The sequence below is a fragment of the Micrasema longulum genome, unplaced genomic scaffold, assembly GCF_059751315.1.
Source record: "Micrasema longulum isolate JH-2025_06_02 unplaced genomic scaffold, ASM5975131v1 h1tg003275l, whole genome shotgun sequence".
Classification (NCBI taxonomy): Eukaryota; Metazoa; Arthropoda; class Insecta; order Trichoptera; family Brachycentridae; genus Micrasema; species Micrasema longulum.
In genome coordinates this window covers 396-23881 of record NW_028280356.1, presented here as the reverse complement: position 1 = coordinate 23881, position 23486 = coordinate 396, and the positions used below count along the sequence as shown (strand labels likewise).

Below are 23486 nucleotides of genomic sequence, written 5' to 3'. Positions count from 1 at the left end.
TAAATAATGCTTTTATGAATATCATTGGCATCGTGATTGGAGAACCAACGGTGCATATGGCACTACTGATTTTCCTTATGCCTATGTGTTCTGTGATATAATTTACCACTGAAAAAAAAACACATAAACAACTGAAAATAACAAAGCAAATAATTACTAACATACTACAACAAAGATGAAGAACATTTAAGAAAAGGTAAAAGTCTAGGCATCTACAAGGTTTATGACCTGTCAATGGCTGGTTTAAGTGACACACTGTGTAACATTCACCATTCTGCTAATATTCGAACATCTATATTCCTTCAATTTTTTCATCTGTTCATGTGCCTAGGCACTAGTTGAATTGTTTGCCTGCATAATTACTAGTATGTAGGTAAACAATTCAATTAGATGAAGCTCACCCGCATAAATTAAAGTTTCAGCTCTTTAACTTCACAAACATTAACAGATGAAAGAATCGAAGGAATATAGATGTTCGAATACGGGCAGAATGATGAATGTTACACAGTGTGTAAAGTGGCCACTTAAACCCTGTAGCTGCCTAGACTTCTATATTACCTTCTCTTAAATGTTCTTCATCTCTGTTGTAATATGTTAATATAAACAGCTCCCCAGAGAGTTGAATCCAGTCCTTGTCTACAAAAATTTGGACACACTCAAAATGTTCTTGGCGAATAATTATTGGGAAAAATAAGTAAAAAAAATACGAAGGCAAGATGATCTGCCGTACGTTTAAATTGTTTCAATGGATGAGATTTCTAAAAAATATGTCTCGTAATGGTTTTCACCAGAAACACAAATATTTTTTTAAAAAACGAGTAGGTTTTTATACATGGTAACTTTATTACTTTATTAATTGATAAGGTCTAAAAAATACACGACTGCATTTTTATCTTCTTTACTCAAATTTGGTCATTTAGGTGGTTTTATCAGTAAAAGAAGAAGAAGAAAAATTATAGACCTTTTAAATTGATTCAAAATTGTAAATTCAATATGGGGTTGCCCTGAACTATCATCTCTCATCAACTTCAGGGTGCCTGGAAGAATGACTAGACAGGTGACACCGTTTTGTGGCAACAATTCACGGACAGTGTATACTTGTTATGCCGTATTAAATAGACTTCATGAACTCGGTAATAGTTATTCCCACGTATCTGATATATTTAGTAGAGGGTATTGTTCCTATAGAACAAATCTTTTGAACTTTTTCAAAGATGGTGAATGGTAATTATATTTATTTATTCTTGCATTTCATAATTCACAGTTTTTTGTTAACTTTGCCCAGCTGTATGAAACAGGTCTTATGATTTTCTTGTTGTATTACTGTAAAATGTTTTATTATTTAAACTTTCTACTGAATATGCTGTATAATTTTTAGGTTAATTTTTTAAATATAAATCTTTTATAATTTTGAGGTTTATTTTTTTTTATTTATAAATCTTGTGCTCATTCTTGTGCAGGTTCAAACATGACTAAGAGTTTGGTTTTTGAGATATTATTACTATGTCATTTTGTACACCCTTCCCCTAGTATTAAAAATGTTTGTAAAAGGCAGATTTGCCGTTTATGTTAATAAAATAAAATAAACCAATGATGCGTATTCGTTTTTAGTCCCATATTGGAAGCTCTTCTTCTTCCCGAAGAAAAGAAAAATGGGGTATGTTTCTAAAAGTATTTGGTTGTGTTTGTCCCACTGAAGTTTCTACCACGATTCCATCTGGAATTTGGGGCCAGACTGCATTCTCAATCCACGGAACAAATGGCGATACCCTGGTATAGACGAGAGGAGCTTCACTTCCGCAGCTCGATCCAAAGGAAGACACCCCAACGATGAGAAATGTACAGTTCACGCTGTGATCATTACTCGCTTGCAATGGACCCCGGGCATCATTCTGAAAATTTAATCAATATTCATAATATTAACAGATTAGGCCAAAGATGTCCACTTAACGAAAGCTGTGCCAAAACCTAGCGGCCGTTACAACTTAACTTATTTAATTTGCTAAGTTGTTTTTTGTAGAGCACCTCTAAGTTATCGTGGTCTGTAAATCAGTGGCAAGCCGTGATTTATTTTATGGGTAATCTACAAAAAATGTTTATTCATTTGTTCATAATTTACAAGTAATTTAATCATAAATGGCATTTTTTTCTCTTTTCAACTCAAACAACAATTATTAACTCTTAAAAGACTGTGGTAAATGATCCCTTTGCGCGCGGTGATGTAACATCGTGTTATCAGTAGTAATCGGGTTGTGGTCCCGTGGCTAGTGTCTCGGACTCACGGACCAAAGGTCCGTCGTTCGAATCCCACTCTACCCCAACTTGATTCCATTTTCTAATAGTGAGTTATTTACAACTCGTTGAGAATGGCCCTCAAAATTAAATATTTGGGTAAATCATAAGAACGCAAATATTTCTTTTTTAATTTAAAAAAAAAAAAAAAAAAAGACGGAATATTCTGAAGTTCAGACATTAAAAAAAAGAACATGAAGACATACTGTTTAATAATTCCTTTTCCATAATTTATGCAAATAAACATATAATTTAGTCTTGTTACAGCAAAATAAGATAAAAATCACAAATACGCTGCCCATGTTAGGCGCGTGCGTCCCCTATCACTGTCATCAACTGACTGAAGACTGAATCTGTTTTCAACACCCGCCACAAAACAGCGTCTCTGTCTTCTTTGTTATGACTTCTATCTTCGTGCTTTCTCTTATATAAGGTATATGTATAGACGTGTTGCTGAATAAGCGGACATTCATTCTTCGCGTAGCAAGAATAAATATTTTTTGTATTAACATTTAGCATAGTTATACAAATTTTACCTTTCAAATCGGATGTGAAAATGTCCATTTGAAGATTACAAAAAATACGAATACATCATTAAAAAAAATTAGAGAGATATATCAAATCTTGTGTCCTATTAGTGTGACATCACAGTCACACAAGAGTTAATAGCAACGCGATATAGGTAGCTTTATACCATATGTAAACTTACTACTGACTAGAAAAGAGCAAAATACAGAGTTTTGAGAGTTCCAATGTCCATGTAGTGTGTATTTATATTTACCGGGCAGTTGTCAGTCATTTCAGTTGAATAATGATAGCACAGTTGAGAGTCGTTCCTTATTCCATCAATCAGCTTTCTACTTGGAGAATAAAATGACGAGCAGGCGGAGTAAGGGACTTTATCCAGAATCACCTTAAACGTTCAATCAAAAATATGAAAACATAAATTGTAATTCATTTTGCTTATTTATTCGCACGGGGGTTTAATCATATAAAAATACATTTCGTTATCATTCCATGTCCGCTCGCTAGTTGGGGGAGTATCTAAAAAGAGCCTCCACGCATCTTTATCGGCTGCCAACTCCGCGTCTTCCCAAGTCAGGTTCTCAGCCCGAAGTTCTGACATAAACTGCCAACGAACAGTCAGCAGTGGACGTCCAAGACGTCGAGAACCTTATGTCTTGTAAATTAGGCAAGTGTGGTTAAGCAGTATATGGCCTAGCCAATCCCATTAGAAGCAGTACCCTTCAACTTTGGAACGATCGAACGATTGAGTGAACCCACCGGAAGTGTTACTAAAATGTTTTTCCCTACAATTTTCCATGCCTATGATTTCAGGAGAACGCAGAAAGCTGGCTACGAGCTCACCCAGATTCTCAGGGTCATTGTGGGTTCATGAGCTACCTGCATCGCTTCAAGCTCTCCGAAATCGACAGCTGCCCATGTGACAATAAAACTCCTCAAGATATCCCTCACCTGTTGATGCCTTGCCCCCTTTTCAGCTTTTAAAGACAACAGCTGGAAGCGCGAAGCAGAAGCCTGGGTGAAGATCTATGCGACATCACATCGGCGATAGGTAATAAAGAACTCACACGAAAGGTAGTATCATACATGGTCAATATAGTGCGGGCAATTGGTAAAATAAACCAAAGTAGGGAACAAAATGCCGAACACTCCTCTTGTGGAACGGAAGGCCTGTTGACTGCTGCCAACAGGCCGGCTTCTCCTGAAGAGTTTTAAATGGTTTCCTCTCCACATGAGCAAATGCTGAGATGTTCCTGATTGGCCCACTCTAGAATATTCTTCCTGATCCCAAACAACTTAGCTAAAATTAAAGTAATTTAACTGCAGAAAAATCCTTTTTTTGAAATATAAACCATGTATATTAAAAGCAAGGTAAAAAGTATTGCAACTCCCATATATAAAAAAAGGTAATATCATAGAATTAAGAACAGTCCAGAAACCGCATACGAGCATCAACCAAAAGGCGACTAAACTGCTCGTAAAAGAGTAGTTTTACGTTTTGACCCATTAGTTTCTTTGTAGACGCCGCTCAGTACGCAACTCCTGATTTGAATTCAATTCTGCCGTGTTGGGTCCTTTCAAAGTGTAGAAATACTGCTAGCATCTTAAAAAAACAGGATGGGATCACATTTCGTATGTAATTAGCAAATGAATGTGGAAGTAGCAAATACATTACTTAAAAATGGAATTATTTTTCCATCTGTCAGGTTGTCGAAAAACAAAATGGACATTTCGTTAGTGTTGCCAGGGTAGTAAATTTGTTTACCCTACTTTGCTCATCTAATGAGAGAACTAATGAAAATTGGACCTCGGTAATCCGTGTTTAATAACAACTCTGTGGTGGACATTTGATTGACATTATCTTTAAAACATCAAATATTATTTAACATGATATAAAAATATCCGTTTTATACAAAATAAAATTTGTTTTATTTAAAATAAAATTGTCGCGGTGAAAGTGGAGCATAGTAGGGGGATTTTTGGATACAGTCCGATGTATTCAAATATGATTTTACGCTCCTCCTGGACTATTCTTAATTCTATGGTGAATACATTTCGGAGGAGTATTATACATAAAATAAGTAAGCATATAAAATGCATAAAAACAGTAAACGCCTACATAAAAGGTCGTTTACTTTACACGTAGACAGTTCATTAATATTTTGTCCCAGGACTCGATCATTGTCCACGTGTAAACAGAAATTTGTTGGACAAAAAATTGTCCTGACACATCACCACCGAGATCGAGAACAGACTATCTCTGCGGAGCAATGATTACCCCCACAACCGTGCATGTGCACATTTTACAGCAGGACAATACAATATTGATAGACAATATTGTCTTGTCCCAGCTCCGGGAACAGCCTCGACCGCACAGGACAAAACGCTGGGACGATACGGAAATTCGGCCGCAGTTCACACTTGAGCGCTGGGGCCTGAATACACGACGGAGTTTATTACTAACGAGCTGAACCCGGCAATGCTTTGCTATTGCTAGATTTGAGTTCTTGCTATTAAGCATTTCATTTAATCTATTTATATTAAATGAACACAATCGAAAGTTTGATATCAATTATTGTGTTTAGTCCAAATTAGATATATACGTATCACTGGCGGCTGCTGGCCGAAAACATTGGCAATACATTTCTTGACATTTTATCAACTTGTACATTAAGTTAAATAATATTATAACAATATGACAGGTCTGACGTGATAAACGGGCGATAGTATGACAAATGACAGCCCGCGCATCGGAACCAGGAACGCTAAATTCGCCTAACATTATACGCACGTTATGGGATACTAAATCAACTAAATTCATACTAATATCATGTCATTACGCATGTTCAAAGTGACATTGCAAACGAACTTCAAACTTAAAATCTGCGCAAGCGTTGGCAATGCCCGGAGTGTGTATATTTAATTTAACGCACTTTTCCTTCTTTCCAATTGTTCCAAGAAGCTAAACTTTTAGATCTAAGACAAATATATTGTTTTCAATGTTTAAAATATATATTCAAGAACCAAAATTTAACTAACTAACTAACTAACTAACCATCACGCCATTTCCCCAGAGGGGTAGGCAGAGAGGATAGAACGCCACACCACTCTGTCCTGGCACACTTCCTTTGCTTCCTTCACATTCATACCTCTTCTCATGCACGCACGTCGATTATTCCGACTTTTCACATGACCACTTTCAAGAATTTGTTGTACTTGATCATGCCATGTCTTTCTCGGCCTTCCTCGACTTCTACAACCAGACACATTCGCATCATAAATCTTTTTAGCCGTTCTTTCATCATTCATCGCTCCACATGACCGAACCATCGCAAAAGACCTTTCTTAATTTTGTCGATAATGCTTAACTCAGCCTTGCATTCTGCTCTAATTTCGATATTAGGGCACCTATCATACATTGTTTTTCCGCACATTCGCCTGAGGGATCGCATTTCAACAGCATTCAGTCTACTTTCGTCCCTTTTTTTCCAACTCCATGCTTCGCTTCCGTACATTAGGGTTGGTACCAGAACTCCATTATGAACTGCTAATTTAGCCTCTTGCGATAGACACTTATTTGCTACGACAGACTTTAAGGCACCATTAACTCTGTTACCGGCACTAACCCTCCTTTCAATATCCTTGTCCATATTTCCATCTCTAGTAAACATACTACCCAGATATACAAATTCTTCGACCTGTTTCAAACTATCTCCATTTACTATAATCTTACATTCAGTCATAGTTACATTTCTTTCAAAGACCATGACGTTCGACTTTTGCACATTCATTAGCAAATCACTCTCCTTGCACACTTCGTAAACCTTTGTAACCAAGGATTGCAGTTCCTCTTCGCTGTCAGCTAGGAGAACTGCGTCATCGGCGTACAGAAGGCAACTGACAGTTAAATTACTCATTTTCGCTCCCACATCCATACTTTTCAATTCTTTCATACATTTATCCATGTATATGTTGAATAACCACGGTGACATTACACATCCCTGTTTGACTCCTTTAGGGATGTCAAACCAGGAAGTTAATGACCCATTTACCCTTACACACGCTACACTATCTTTGTACAAGGAAGCAATAGCGCGGACAAGGTTGTCACTCACTCCATACTCCGATAGAACCATCCATAATTTTTTCCTATCAACTCGATCAAATGCTTTTTGCAAATCAACAAAAGCGCAAAAAAGCTTCTGGTTTTTCGCCAAAAACTTTTATGTCATATTGCGTAATGCAAATATTTGATCCATACATCCTCTACCATTCATAAATCCACTCTGTACATCCCATACTTTCTCCTTGGTCACGTTTCTTACTCTTTCTATCAGTATTCTTCCATACATTTTGCCGACAGCGCTCAGAAGACTGATAGCTCTGTAATTCCCACACTCCACCTTAGAACCCTTTCCCTTGTATAACGGCATAACAACTGCCCTCCTCCAATCAGGTGGAGTCCTTTCCTCCTTGAGACACAAGTTAAAAAGTTTATGTAGCCATGTGAGAATTAATTTGCCACCCGACTTAATAAACTCTACTGCAATACAGTCATACCCTTGCGCTTTACCATTCCGCATACATTTGACAGCGCTGATAATTTCTTTCATACTAATCTGACTTACCTCATCATTTGCGTTCAGACACACCTCGGATAATGTCGATACATCGGCACCGCCCGAGTTACCAGTGTGCGATTCATAAACTTCCTCAAAGTATTCCTTCCATCTCTCTTTTATTCCACTCTCACTAGTCACCATTTTTCCATCCTTATCTTTAACAACTGTCATGCCTCCGCTTTCACTGCTACTCCTGGAGTTTTTCACAGCTTTCCAGAAAACTTTAATGTTTTCATGGAAATTGTGTGTCATTTTCATTCCTTCTTCATCCTTCAATTTTTTCTTCCGTTCACATACACCCTGCTTAACCTTTTTCTTACTTTCACCATACACGCGTTTAGCCGATTCATATTCAATTGTATTCTTTTTTACAGCAAGCAAATTTATCCACGCATCCTTCTTTTCTTTAACGAGTTTTTTGACTTCGTCGTCCCACCAAGCATCACCTTTCTTTCTCCCTAGCGTTGTCACACCGCACACTTCTTTCGCCGCCTCGCACACACTTATTTTCAAACACTCCCACATATCGTTTATACCCATACATTCTACATCTTTTTCGTTCAGTCTGTGACTCACAGATCTTTCAAAATTATCTTTTATGTCAGCATTTTGCAGTTTTTCAATTTTGACTCTAGAAGGAGCCTGCACTTTGTTTGTTTGGGACCGCCATCCCTTAAACAGAATCACCCTTGAGACCACTAAAAAATGGTCTGATTCCATCTCGGCCCCTCTGTACACACGTGTGTCGACAGTTACAGGCTTCAATCTAGAGTCAATGATGACATAATCGATAATCGACCTTTCATTTCCTCTCTCCCATGTGTATTGGTGGATTCCTTTATGTTCGAAAAATGTATTTGATACAAAAAGGTTCCATTCCAGGCATACCTCTAGCAGTCTTTTCCCATTGTCATTCACTCTTGCATCCCCAAACATACCTAGAGCTGACTCCAGCCCATCTCTCCTTGTTCCCACCCAACCATTAAGATCTCCAGCCAAAACTATCCTTTCGCTATCTTTTTTCCCATTCATCACATTCATTAGACTCGTCCAAAACTCGTCCTTCTCAGATTCACAGTCGGAGTTGACAGGAGCGTATCCTATGATAACAAGCAATCTTGTCAGTCCGACCTTAAATCTGACAAACATGAGTCTCTCACTTACAAATTCATATTCATTCATGCCCTCTATCATTCTTGGCGATAGAAACGCAGCAACACCCCGGCAAGCTCTGTCCGTCTCAGGGAGACCGGACCAGAGAACCAGAGTATCACCGTGCTCCATCGAACCACTCCCTTTCTTCCAAGTCTCAGAGACACACAATAAATCTATACATTTATTCTTCATTATATCACACAGTTCATTCATCTTATCAGTCATACGTCCTCTTACATTCCAAGTGGCAATTCTACATTCCTGAGAATTCCTCCTCTTTGCGCCCCCCCGAGAGAAGCGACCTGATGGGTTGCGAGCCTCATCGCCTTTATTTACAAGTAATTCATTTGAGTTACTTGTAAATAAATTTTGGTTACTACTACTACTACTACTACCATCACGCCATTTCCCCGTAGGGGTAGACAGAGAGAATGGACAGCCACACACGTCTATCCTGGCATACACTCCTAGCCTCTTCCACATTCATACATCTTGTCATACATGCCCTTCGGTTCTGTCTGCTTTTGACATGACCAGACTTAAGATTTTGGTTTATCTGATCATGCCACGTCTTCCTTGGTCGTCCTCGTCTAACGTTGCCGTTCATTTTTGCCATTGGTTAATTACTTGTAAATCTATTTAGATCAAGTCAAAGAAGGAATCGTGTGTTAGAAATACCACATTGTAAAACGAGGCTCGCACAGAGACATGCATATTTTATAGGCCCAAAATTTTTTTAATTCTTTTTTACTGATAATATAATAATTTCATTGATTCCAGACTTTCAAAATTTTCCTTCTTTTAAAAAACATGCACTATCCTGGATTCAAACTTAAGAAATGAACTCTTTTTTTCTATGATTTATTTTATAGCCCTTTACTAATAATGAATATTTTTGTGTTTTTTTTTAAATATTTTTTATTTCCTTTTTTAATTACTATAAAAAAATACCGTATTACCTTTTACAGAATATTTAATTTTTTCTTTCTTATGTTATAAAAACATATTCTAACTGTCCATTATTTATTACAGGAGCAAAAATTCATGTATTTCGTTGATATGTAATTATGCTTTATTTTTTTAAAACTCTGTTTTATTATTATATTTATTGTAAAAAAAAAAAAAACGCAAACTTACTTACTTTAATAAGTGTATGGCTCTCTTCACCATTATCAACATAATTGGTGCTCCAGGCTACTGACGTTAAGGTACTGTCATCAATTTGATTACCAATGTGTAAGCAAGCAGGGCGAATCAGATTGGTAAAAGTAACTCTGTAAAACAAGCAAACGGAACGCAATGATTTAGCTGGATAGGTTTGTTTTAAGCTTGAAAAAAAAAATTTTTTTCGTATTACTTTTTTATTAGGGTTACTTACAATAAACACACGACTTTTTTCGTATTTACGTCCCGGCTTTCTAGAAATAAAATCCGTATTTGAACGTGACTTCTGTTTTTCATAAAATATTATTCTTCTTTCTGTGCCAAATCAGGTCTCCCCGACGTTGGCGATCACTCGAAAGTAGGTTTCTCTCCATATTATTAGTTAAAGTAAAATAAAAATTCAAAACATTTGAAAATATTCTAGAATGTAACCAACTTGAAGTTTTCATACAATGTAGGTATCGTTTTTGCTTGTGTTCATATTATTATTCCTTTCTATTTGTGTTGTTGTTGATTTTAATTTGTAAATCTATGTCACTTGTTTTTGGCCGATGTTGTCACATTTTGGTAGAAGGCTCTTTTTCTTATAAAAAAAAATACCTAGCATTCCCGAAGCATGGATATTTCTCCCGAAAAACGGAGTTCGTCTTTGGATAAATTTCTGTGTCTATTGTCTATGGTATACCGGAAATAAATTATTCATTCGAATGATTAATTGGATTATTTCATTCATTTGATTACTAATCATTCGATTGGTAAATTTAGTCGATTATTTTCATCTCTAGTTTGCATATTCGGCCGCATTCCAATGCGATGCCCTCCAGCCGAGACCCCTAAATTTCTCATCCTCCCTCGATTTCAGCCTTTATTAGGCGGATTTCTAGTCTCAGAAGTCAGAATATTTCGGGTCGTCCTCTAACCTTTCTGCTTACCTAGCTTCTTGGTACTTTTTGGTAAGGACACCCACTCAGGGCTCTCCTAGCGAACCAGCTTGCTTTCCTTTTCTAGAACTCTTTGGTACTAGGCTACGCCCTGGCTCTCATCCCGTACAGTCATATTATACTATCAACCCTTGCTAACCTAGTTGCTTGCCTTATTTGGCTCATCCGGGTTCTTTGGTCAGACATATAATTTGATTAATCGAGATCCTAGTAATTGATCCCGAGTACCTACTCAGTGCAGTACGAATGCTGGCTGTTCGGCCCTTTCGCTAACTTCTGAATACGGTGCGAGACATCATATTACTAGGAAGAGCTAGTTCGGTTGTCCGAGGCACACACGTGTTTTGGCCACCCGGAACCCGAAACCACCCCCTGTTGCGAATAACAATTCCGCTGCCTCTCAATCTGTAAAATCAGTGCTTGTCAACCCGTGTAACCAACGATATTGTATTAAGTTAATTTCCTAGTGCTTGTACTGTATGTAAAGTATGAACTGAATCAATAAATATCTTTGAAATATAACCAGTCGTGTTATTATTTTAAAATATCTAGATTATAAAAAAATACAACACTTTCCACTTCTAGCCAATTTACTAAACAAAATTAATTTTTTACCCTTGAAAATAGACGCACTATATCTGAAATACGCTATTTGTATAAATTATTAAAATAATAAAGTAAATCCTTAAAGCCTACTCTCCAAAATTAATTTTTATGTCCACTTTCGCGTGACTAGAAATAAGTATTTATTCCATCTGCTAGTCGGTAGCACTAACTATGCACAACACTCTTTCGTCTATCGTTCTTGCTCAAAGTGTTTATTTATTTTATTTTTTATTTTATTTGGGAAATCAACAGTTCTACATACATATTTATAGTAAACAGATATAGTGTATAAACTCAGAACTAATAACAGATTTCCACAAAGTATACAAAGTTAGTAAATAAAATATACTACATATAAAATAAATACATATAAATTTATGCATATGAAAATGTTATTTTCATGTACTCGTAAATATTTTTCAATAATCAAAGATTTAAAAAATATTTATTTTAAGAACATTTAGTTACTGTAAATTGGGCGGGATTAGGACAATAATGCTTGAAGAGAGGATAAGGAGGGGAAGGGAGATGAACATATTTATTATTATAATATCTACTAAGTTACATAATGAATTTTTGTGTAAGTTTTAAATCTGACGGAGTGGTGTTTGTGTAATCTATATCTTTAAATTTTGTATTGTACACTGAAAAAGGTCCTACGAAAAAAAGCATTTTTAACATGCGATGTTTTACTTATTGGTACATGAAACAGGTGGTATCGTCAACGAATCCTGGCTGGCATATGAATTGTTATTAAATTAAGTAGTTCTGCACAGTCAACTATTCCTGTCATAATTATTTGAAGCAGTAGATGGTCCGCACAGACTCTGCGGTATTGTAGAGAAGTGATTCCATGGAAGGTGGAGGCAGTGAGAGTTGATACTTAAGAAATACCGGTTTTGTATTTAAGGTACTTTATACATTTGTTTTGAATATTTTCTATTCTTGTTATATATATGGCATACTAGGGATTCCATATCTGAGATGATTCCTTTCTCAAATATTTCCCAATCACAAAACTGAATGAAATTCGTTTTTCATTTACAGTCCGCCTTTTCGTTAACATTACATGGAGTGTTTAATATATCAAAACTATTAAAAATTTTCACATATATAAATCGTAGAATGTTTCCGATGGTTAGTTTTAATATTACGAACATAGACAGTCTAGTTGGTCTGGAAAGAATACGGTAAGCAAGTAGAGGAATTAGTTCTGGGGAATCAAATTTATTATTTACAATCTTGTTGAGCAGGATCTTGACGCCAACGACAAAGCAAATAAATTGCTGTGCAGAAATAAATCCACCAAGTACAAAGTATCAAATATAAAATAGTCTTACTCGCGGTCCAGCTGTACTAATCCAATGTCACTGTATTTTGCATTTGACCTAAATTGTGGGTGGCGCAGAAGACTCGCTGCCTTGTATAGATTATCAGGATTACTTGTAGCACTGAATTCGTTGCCACCGAGTCTGACATACTCCAAACCCCTGAAAATAAATACAAGATCGGTTGCCTACAATTATTAATTGTCTTTCATTTTTAGCTTCAGTTCATCGTAAACATTAGCTATGGTCGTGATTTTTTTTTTGTCCACAGCTGCTCCGAATAAAGATTTGGCTAGATACCCCACTCCTAAGGTTTCCACATTTGGCTAGAATCTCGTCGAGAAGATCTGGAATGGGGAGATGTAGCAGGAAAAAAACAATTTTATAATTAATTCTTGAATACATGCCACAAATATTAAATATTGAAAATACTGAATCTACTTTTCTGAAGATTTTACAGTTTTAACCAGACCTTTTTGTCGTTTTACGTATCTGTAGAACATCATGCAAGTCATTTTAAAACTGACCAAATACTGCATTATTGATTCTACGTCCGTGGTAGCAGACGATTTTTTTCTTTTTTTAAAAAAAAAAGAAATAAATATTAGCGTTCTTATAATTTACCCAAATATTTCCGTTTTGGTGGCCATTTTCAACGAGCTGTAAATAACTGACTATTAGAAAATGGAAATCAAGTTGGGGTAGAGTGGGGTTCAAACCTCGGATCTCTGATCCGTGAGTCCGCAACACTAGCCGCAGGACCACAACCCAATTTAACAGTCAGTAGCCCGATTCAGTCCACTGTACTGACGATATAAAAGAAAATATAATTTTGTCAAATGTTTTACTTCCCAAATCAAAACCAACAGATGTAAGAATTGAAGGAATATTGATGTTAATGAGGAATTCCACTGTTTTCTAATTTATTTATTTTCTATTAGCGTACTATTAAACTAAGCAAATTTTTTTAATTTTTTTTGTGCGTTATTTACAAGGATACGATTTTTTAAAGTTACATTTATCAAATACCGCGCCAAATGACTGTAATCAGTGTGTCACTTTTCAGTAGTGACGTCATGAAACGGTTGGCGTTCTTACTTTCACTGACCGCGGCAAGTTGTATTTCTCCAGCCAATAACAAAACTGACAAGAATCTATGGAATATTGCTTTGATTACTTCATTTAGTTGATCGTAATTTTTAATTTCTATGTAGATCTACCAAAAAATCGGTAGATCTGGCAACGCTGTTGAAATGTCAAAACTTTTCAATCACAAATTATACTCTTTTTTCTATCGTCAAAACGTTCCTTACAAGGTGCGGGGGCTTTAAAACGGAAACCGGAAATACTAAACGTAGATATAAGGAGTGACGTCATTATTTACGATTTTAAAATGAATACTATTTTTAACATTTTTTATTTATTTTTGCGTGCGTTTTTAAGATATTTTATCCTACTCCGAAATTTTTAAATATTCACGTGTACACGAAAACATTTTTAAAATTTAATTCCTGGTTGGGCTGGAATTCCTCATTATAACGAAAATGGTAAATGTTTTAGTGCTTTATGATAACTTATTCCTGGAAACATAAATAACTTGTATTTTTTTTCTCAAGAAGGTTCATTTTCCATGTTAAACATATCTATCAACTCTAATGCCTTTTAAAAAGATTCTTACCCTTCTCTTGGTGCTAAGCAATGTGCAGAAGTAAGGACCCATCTTTCGCTGATGAGGCTCCCGGCACAATTCCATTCGAGCTCGTCCCTTTTGCGGTACCCAATCAAAGCCTAAAACATAAAATGTCGACATTAGAACGACAACTACAGAACAGGAAATTACAGCGTATACGTTAAATGTCAAAGTAGTAGGAGAATCCTGCTCCGGAAAACCCCTTCGGGTACATGGAACAGATCAATATCCAGAGCGATGTCGTTCAGCATAGCGGTAGCTCTTCCAACAGGCATAACGATAGATACCAAATAACGAAGGTGAATGATGAAATTTCCGAGCCCCTCAAAATTTCATTGGGAGTACCACAAGGATCGGTTCTCGGACCGGTTTTGTTTATTATATACATAAATGATCTTGTCGAAACATTAAAATATTCAAAAATAAGACTCTTTGCAGACGATGCCTTAATATATATATCGGGAGAAAATTATAAAACAATTATGGACAGACTAAATCATGATCTCAATAATGTATCACTGTGGCTAAAAATTAATAAATTAAAATTAAATGTTAACAAAACTAAAAATATGAATAAAGGAAACAAAAGAATAGAAATTACACCATCAATTGTAATAGAAAATAAAAAACTTAATGAAGTCACTGAAATTAAATATTTAGGTGTAATGTTGGATTCAAAACTTACATTTCACCAAAACGCTAAGATGGTAATAAATAAAATTGCAAAAAAAATATATATTCTGGGAAGGATCAGAAGATTTATTGATAATGACTCTTGCAAAACTATTTACAAAGCAATTATTGAACCACACGTTAACTACTGTAGTAGCATTTTATTTTTATCAAACAAAGAAAACATAGATAAACTAACTGTATTACAAAATAAAGCCTTTAGAATCATTTTGAAAAAAAACAGATACACGAGGGTAAAGTCGATGGTAAATGAAATGAAATTATTAACATATAAACAAAGAATATTTTACAATACAATGATATTTGTTCATAAAATTATAAACTCTAATAAAAAAACAGAATTTTGGAAAAAAATTGATCGGAACCAGCATGAACACGATCACAATACTAGAGAAAAGAAAAAAATTAGACTTCCATTTAGGAAAAAGGCAAAGTCACAAAATTAAATTTTATTTAAAGCAATTAAAAAGTATTACGAAATGGAAAAAAATATTTATGAAGAAAAATCATTTCAAAATTTAAAATAATGGTCAAGACATATGTGATAAACAATTTATAAATTAAATATATTTGCAATGTTATTATTAGAACACACATGACAATATGTATGATATGTGTGCCCTACTTTAAGATTTAAATAAAAATAAAAAAAATAAAATAACCATCGGCAGGTTGGTCCTGTATATCGGAATATGAAACAATCTATGCTGACGCTGTCTTAGGTAATTACCAGGAACATACAAACCACAACTCATCCTAATCTTAGGATTATCGACAATACCGCACCACAATCGATAAAAATGTGTAGTCAAATACACATTCCTTCTAGTCTCTAAACTGTTGTAGCCGAGCATACCCTGGAGAAACTCGGTCGGGTAGAGCCGAGGATAATACCCGCACTCTCTCATGTAGAGATATCTCAGAAACTTCTTTTGTATTTTCTCTATCATAATCGAGTACTTCAGTTTATGTGGCCCCTAAATCATCGAGCCACTCTTGAGTCTACTTCGCACCAAGGAGTTGTAAAGAGTTCTCAGTATGCGGGTATTTTCAAAAACCCTGGCAGTACACAGGACAAATCCTAACATCTTCAATGCATTACCTTATATGCATTTTCAAAATACTTAATGCTTTAAGTGATGTCCCATCTCTGTTGCAATCAATTTCTTTTTATGTTCCCAACCGTGTCACCAGAAGTCAAAATCTGCTATTTATAAAATCTTCTAAGAGCAACTTTGGTTTTTATGCCCCAATGTCCAGAATATGTAGATTAGTCAATTCATCACACGACTTGGAATTTTTTCGGATAGATCTTCCGGCTTTTCGTAGATCTCTTCGCGACTAAACAGTGTGGGATGAAGTTGGATTGGCATGGTTTAGCTCAAAATTTTTCGTCTTTCGTTTTTTTGAATATTTTGTATACTATTATTATAGTTTTGCCCTTGTTTGTCTTTGCTAAATAGTTTTATGTTCTTTTTGTTCAGTTTCTTCCATTTATGTTTCTTCATGTAACTATTGTAATTGGCTTAGGCCGTATGTATATAATAAATTAATTACCACTGACATTTACTGACTAGAGGTTAAGTTCCGGAATTTAAGTTGAATGGAACACAAGAGTGCTTAGTAGAATGGGTCGATGATGTATGATCAACCACATCTTGCGACAAAATAACGAAACTACTTTTTGAACAACCTACGTTTCTGTTATAACGATGGTGTAATTATTTGCGTTAGTTGTATCTGCTGGACCCAGCCTCAAAAATACCAAAGTTATTAATAAGAACTATCCTGAAAAAGTCTTACAGATATCAGAGTGATTCTCAGTTCGAGGAATTTTCAGGGCTAGATATCAATATTTTTTTTTATTAAAGGCAGTGGTGGTCTTTTATACTAACAGACACGCACACCCACTAGTTTTGTATCATTATGAGACTTGGAGATCCAATAACGATGCTTTTATATGAAAAGTCACCATGGAATGTTCTCGCCTGTTATCTTTACCAAGTTTGACTTTGTGTCCTAGATAAATGTATTCATCGACCAATTCGATTTTATTATCGTTAATGAAAATGTCTCGTCCTGTTGGACTCATAATCTTTGTTTTATGAATATTCATTTCCAAACCAATCCTTTTTGAAGCCTCATGTAGTTCCATAATCATTTCGCCTAGTTCATCCATGTCTTTACTTATGACTACTAAATCATCTGCGAATCTGAGGTGACTCAAGTACATGCCATCGATCTTTACACTTTTATTTTCCCAATTTAGGGTTTTAAATACATCCTCTAAACTAGCGAGTTTGGGCGATATTGTGTCCCCTTGTTTGACACCTTTTTCTATTTTGATTTTATCAGCTTTTGTGTCCTCATTAATCCTCACATCCATAGTAGCGTTGACATAAATGAATTTGATTGATCTAATTAATCAAGAATCTACTCGGGAATTTTGGAGTGCTTCAATAACAGCCCATTTTTCAACTGAGTCAAACGCTTCTCGATAGTCGATAAAAGCTAAATATAGTAATATTGTTTACAAACACTTATTAAATTTGCAAAAGTGCCACTATATAAGTTATCCATTAAAATTAGATGAATATTAAAAGTTTACCATGTGAGGAAACTCTCCTGGTACAGTTTCCATCCTTCCAATGTTATATGCACTGGTTGGTTTTGCACAAGCATATGGTCTGGTACCATTTATGCATGGATACACTGATTCTGCCAGCTCTATGCATTCTGAAATAAGGGGTGTTATATAAAAACCCATATATCAAAAATACACATTTACTTATCTAGATCAATCTCTTTCAAACAAATCATAATTGACTGTAACAAAAACAACCAAATCGAAAAATATTTTAAGCGACTCTGCCGGAAACACCATGAAAGATCAACCAATCACTAGATCACCAGACGAACATCTCCACGTGATTTCCCCCTTTTAGGAATGGTTATTGACAGTGCTAACGAAGCACATATAAAGCTGCTGCAACCGCTTTTGAATCTCAATATTTCATTTATTTGACTACTTAACAAACATTGTCGTCCATTTATAAAAGTAAACCAGGCATATTACAACTACAGTAGAAATTATAAATGTTATAGAAAACCAAAAACAGAGCAATGGCATCAAGACATGATGTGTACTTTTGATTAAGTGCTCGTTTAAATCGAGGTAAACCGAAAAAGTCTTGTCTTGAGTTTACAATACATCAAAAACGGTATATTGGTGTATTAAGGCTATAGTTTGTTTTGTGCTGATTGAGAACAGTACATCATTGTTTCTCAGCCTACAGGTTGAATCAATAAACTTTATTTGTCCCAGTAATAATGAGAACTGATGTTAGACCGATTCAATTTAGAAGGTGACGATTCAAATCCAGACCACGGAGGTATATTATAATTAGGCAACATAGAGTTTGTTCGGTTCCGTTGGTACTGTAGAGGATACACCAAAAAGCCGTGAAGTTGACAGGGCCGAACACCGCTTTGGCCCGCAGCGCGTAATCCGATACAACATCAGCTCGGACAAGTTATTAAACGTCGTGCATTGAAAGAATATGCACATTTCATCCTGGCGAGGAGCTGGTGGACGGGCACAAAATGCACAAAACGCCAAGATGAAATGTGCATATTCTTTCGATGCACGACGTTTGATATCTTGTCCGAGATGACGTTGCATTGGATTACGCGTTGCGGGCCAAAGCGGTGTTCGTCTCCGTCGACTTTGAGGCTTAATGGTGATGTCCTCCACAAAAATAATGCATTCGTTTGTGTTGGAGACGTCTGTCTTGAAAGTAATATTTATGTTGGTACTTACTATCCCACGACTTTTGTCCTGTTTTCTGAACGCTTACTGCGTTTGTCGGAATAGGTGGACATGTCAATTCGTCAGCTGAAAAAATAGTTTATCGTAAATTAGTTCAACTATCATAATTGTCATCATCATTTTCCATTGGGCATTGCATTAGAATACCCAAATACAGCGTACGTCGATCATCTGTTACATGAGGTAAGATCATCTGAAAGACTGACTGACTGTAACAGATGATCCAGATGCCAATCGACAGACACGGAATTTGCGTTGTATAACCACGTTAATAATTTGAACCGGGTTGTGGTCCCGTGGTAGTATTGTGAACACACGGCCCAAAGGTCCAAGGTTCAAATCCTACTTTACCACAACTCGATTTCCATTTTTCCAGCACAAGTTATTTACGACTTTTAGGAAATGGTGGGAAAATTTCAATATTTGAGTAAATAATAAGAATTCCAGTATTTCTCTTTTTAAAAAAAAAAACAAACAACACGCTTAAACTCTACCAAGGATCAAACCTGGGACCTCAATCATGTAATATAACTTCACAAACATCAACTGATGAAAAAATTGAAGGGATATAAATGTTCAAGTATGGGCAGAATAGTGAATGTTACACAGTGTGTAAAGTGGCCACTTAAATCAGCCAATGACAGGTCATGATCCCTGTAGACGCCTAGACTTCTATATTACTTCTCTAAAATGTTTTGCATCTCTGTTGTAATATGTGAATATTAACAGCTCCCCAGGATGTTGAATCTACAAAGAAGTTGAGTCTACAAAAAATTTAACAAACTCAAAATATTGTTGATAAATCCACCTGGTTAATGAAGAAGTATAGAAATTGAAAAAATAAAATATCCAGGCGTTGCCGAGTATTTAGGTGAGATAGTTCAATTACACGAATATCACCCGCATAAATAAAGGTTTCATCTCTTTAACTTCACAAACATCAATAGATAAAAGAATTGAAGGGATATTGATAGTCAAATATGGGCAGAATTTTGAATGTTACATAATGTGTAAAGAGGCCACTTAAACCAGCCAATGACAGGTCATAGGCCCTGTAGATGTCTAGATTTCTATATTACTTTCTCTAAAATGTTCTTCATCTCTGTTCAACATGTACACCCAGATTCTCACGGGTCACGGTGGGTTCATGAGCTACCTGCATCACTTCAAGCTCTCCGAGATCAACAGCTGCCCATGCGACGGTAAAACTCCTCAAGATGTCCCTCACCTGTTGATGCATTGCCCCCTTTTCAGCTTTCAAAGACAACAGCTGGAGGCGCGATGCAGAAGCCTGGGTGAAAATCTTTGCGACATCCTATCGGTGATGGGTAGTAAAGAACTCACACGAGAGGTAGTATCATACATGGTCAATATAGTGAAGGCAATTGGTAAAATCAACCAAAGTAGAGAACAAAATGCCGAACACTGTTCTAGTGGAACGGCAGGCCCGTTGACTGCTGCCAACAGGTCGGCTTCTCCTGAAGAGTTTTAAGTGGTATCCTCTCCACATGAGCAAATGCTGAGAAGTTTCTGATTGGCCCACATTAGAATATCCCTCTTGATCCAAACAATTTAGATAAATTTAAAGAAATTTAATTGCAGAAAAATCCACTTTTGAAATATTAACCTTGTATATTATAAGCAAGGTAAATAATAAAGCAACTCCTATATGTATAAAAAAAAGCTCAAAGAACGAGAACCGATTTACAAAGACCCGCCACAATAGATCTACACAGGTCACAGGGACGTCGGGAGCTCGAACAATACTGACTATCTTATTTTTTGAAAAATATGATTACTCGACGAGGTGGACTAGACCCACTCGATTTCTTTTATTTCAGAATTTTCCCCTGAGAGAAACTTCGAGTCAAAAACACTCGTCCAGAGTTCTGGTTAAAAAATGTATTCTATATCTATCTAGATCTGTAAACTTGCGTTTAAGATTTGATGTTTTTTAGGTCCAAGCCACAGAAAAAAAAAGAATAATCATGAATTGTAATTGTAATATTTGAAAGATACCTATGCAAGTGGGAAGTGGGGTCCACACGTTGGTATCCTGGCAGAGTACTCGGGTGTCATCAGACAGGTGGTAATTAGTCTCACAAAAATAACCAAGTTGGGTGAAGTGTGGCACCAATGCTCCAGGAACGGCAAGTTTAGTGGAATTGCTAATAATATATTCCCCATTATCCGGAAAATCAGGCAAGGTACAGCCGTCTAGTCGGGATCTATTGAAACAAAAAAAGCATCTAGGCGTACAAATAATTAATTCTGATAATGATGATCTTTTCTTTCGTTTTTATTAATTTAAAGTTTAAACAAAACCTTAAGAATTATTTTAAGGGCAATGCCAGAACCATAGGAATGTCGTAAGAGCCACAGGCTAAAGAGTTACTGGCTACTTTCCTCAGTGAAGTTGGCCGTGGAGTCTGAGGGGTTGATAATGGCTTTTAGATGGCTAACACATGTTTTTATTAGAATTGTAATAGTTTTATTTATTTTAATAATTCAATTATCGAGATCTTCATTACTTTTTACCATGTTTTTTCCTGTTTCTTTTTTTCTTTTTTTTTACTATGTCTTTAACTGCGTTTTGTGCTATTTTTTTCTACGAATGATTTTTTCCATATTTTCACTATTTATTATTTATTTATTTAGAAATTTATTGCAAAAAAATAATATACACACTTAATAACAGGAAATCTATATAAAACCAATTAATGTAAAATGAAAACGGAGTGTTCTCTGTTTATGATAGCCTCCATCTAACATGGCACAGCCTGTTCTAAGATGGAGATTTTTTATCTTTAGAGCGTAAGTAGTCCTATACTAATAAAACAATAACATAAAAAAGAAAAATTAAAAGTACTTAATTATAAATGCTTAGCTAATCAAATGTAAGAAATTAAAAATCATTATTATACAAATATAAAGTATATATATGTGCCAAGAATACATGTTACTTAAACATAAATAATATAGTATAATATATAATAAAACAAATATAAAGCAATGAAATACATAAAAATACAAATAATATGTGTACCAATTATATAAAGTACTACGTTTATTGATTTACATTTATTTTTAAAAAAAATCTCTCGCTACACTATTTATATGTGCAGTTATTTTTATTTTAAAATTTGTTTATATTTTGAGTCTTTTATATTTGGCAATAAATCATTAAATATTTTTGGAGCAATTACATTGTACCGCTTTATACCAAAGGCGGTTGATACAAATGGGACAATGTAGTTAATTTGTGTTGCTGAACGTGTGTTTATATTTTGTTGGGTCCTTTTGACCTCACTTAATTTATCATAAAATTTAAGTAGTAGGCACCTCACAAACAATTGTCTTACATCCAATATCTTTAACTCAGCGAATAGATCTTCCGTTGAATATCTCAAAGGTTTTTGAGAATGATCTTCATGATCCATTTTTGTGCTATTTTTACTGGTTCAGGGATTGAACGAAAGCAACCTCCCCAAGCTAAATTGCAATATGATAGTTTGCTTTGGCAAAAAGCAAAGTAAATTTGTCTCATAAGTTGAGCATTCAAAATATTTCTTAGTCTTTTATAAAAGTATGCTGATTTCCGTATTTACTATGTTAACTAACTCTATCTTAACATATTATTTTTAACTATTTTTTTTATGTATTGAGGTGCTGAGACGAGCCAGTACCGAAAAAGAACAACTGTCTTCAATAAAACTGAGAAAACTCGCATATCTGTGCCACATCCTGCGTGGAAGCAAATATGCGCTTCGACAGCTAATCATAATGGGGATGAAACTCATCATAATCGAGGAAAAGCGAGGAGTTAGCTGAGAAACATCCGCGACCGGACGGGAGTGCGCGAGGTTGAGGATCGGAATGCCTACTCTAGAGTGATCGCCAACGTCCCGACGGGGGGACCTGATATAGCAGAGAAAGAAGATAAATAGAAAAAAATGCTTGACAAGCTCAAAACTACCAAATATAATTACAGATATAAAAACATACTCTAATATTTGTAGCTGGCGTGTAATCCAACTCCTGAGTGTAAAAATATTAGTAAATGCTGAGTATGTGTTGGATCTACAGGAAGTACGGTCATCGTTCAAGGGGCCGTTGCTGACCACTCCTCGGAGGTACCACCTCTCTAGTCCCACTACATCTCTCGCTGGGAACACCAGACCACCTCCACTATCACCCCTGCATACAGCCGATCCTGTGGAAGAAAAGAAGACTACAATATGTTTTTTTTAAGACTCGTTGAATAACGCAAATTAAGTACATTTGCTATTACCATCGTAGATGAAGTAGTAGTACTGCCATCACTTTAACACACGTTTCTCAAAGAGGATGGACTGCCACACACTTCTATCCTGAGATACATTCCTGGCTTTTTCCGCGTTTACACATCTTTTTTTAATTTTATTTATATATAAGCATAATGGGCATTTTTATGGACACATTTATACAAAGAAAATTATTATAACAAAATTAGAAAGACTCAATGGTTTATAGTAGACTTTGTGGGAGTGGAAGCGGGAGAGAGGTGTTTATAATTGAATTTGATTCGGTGATCGTTTGAAAGAAGACAACTTGTTATCAAAGAAATCAAGACTGGTATGTTTGTTGGCAGACCTAAGAATT

The 23486-nt window shown here is 35.6% G+C and overlaps 1 protein-coding gene across 1 annotated transcript; it reads right to left on the bottom strand.

Moving 5' to 3' along the window:
- Positions 1–819: 819 nt before the first annotated feature.
- On the bottom strand, positions 820–23074 carry LOC148270899 (serine protease snk-like). The gene is made up of 9 exons (XM_088242078.1): positions 22851–23074; positions 20865–21073; positions 18837–18911; positions 17625–17752; positions 14312–14421; positions 12646–12795; positions 9736–9868; positions 3074–3205; positions 820–1892 (listed from the first exon to the last, which is right to left on the bottom strand). The coding sequence occupies exons 4-9, from the start codon at positions 17655–17657 to the stop codon at positions 1608–1610; spliced, it is 843 nt and encodes a 280-aa protein (XP_088098204.1). The 5' UTR covers positions 17658–17752; positions 18837–18911; positions 20865–21073; positions 22851–23074; the 3' UTR covers positions 820–1607.
- Between the last annotated feature and the right edge of the window lie 412 nt (positions 23075–23486).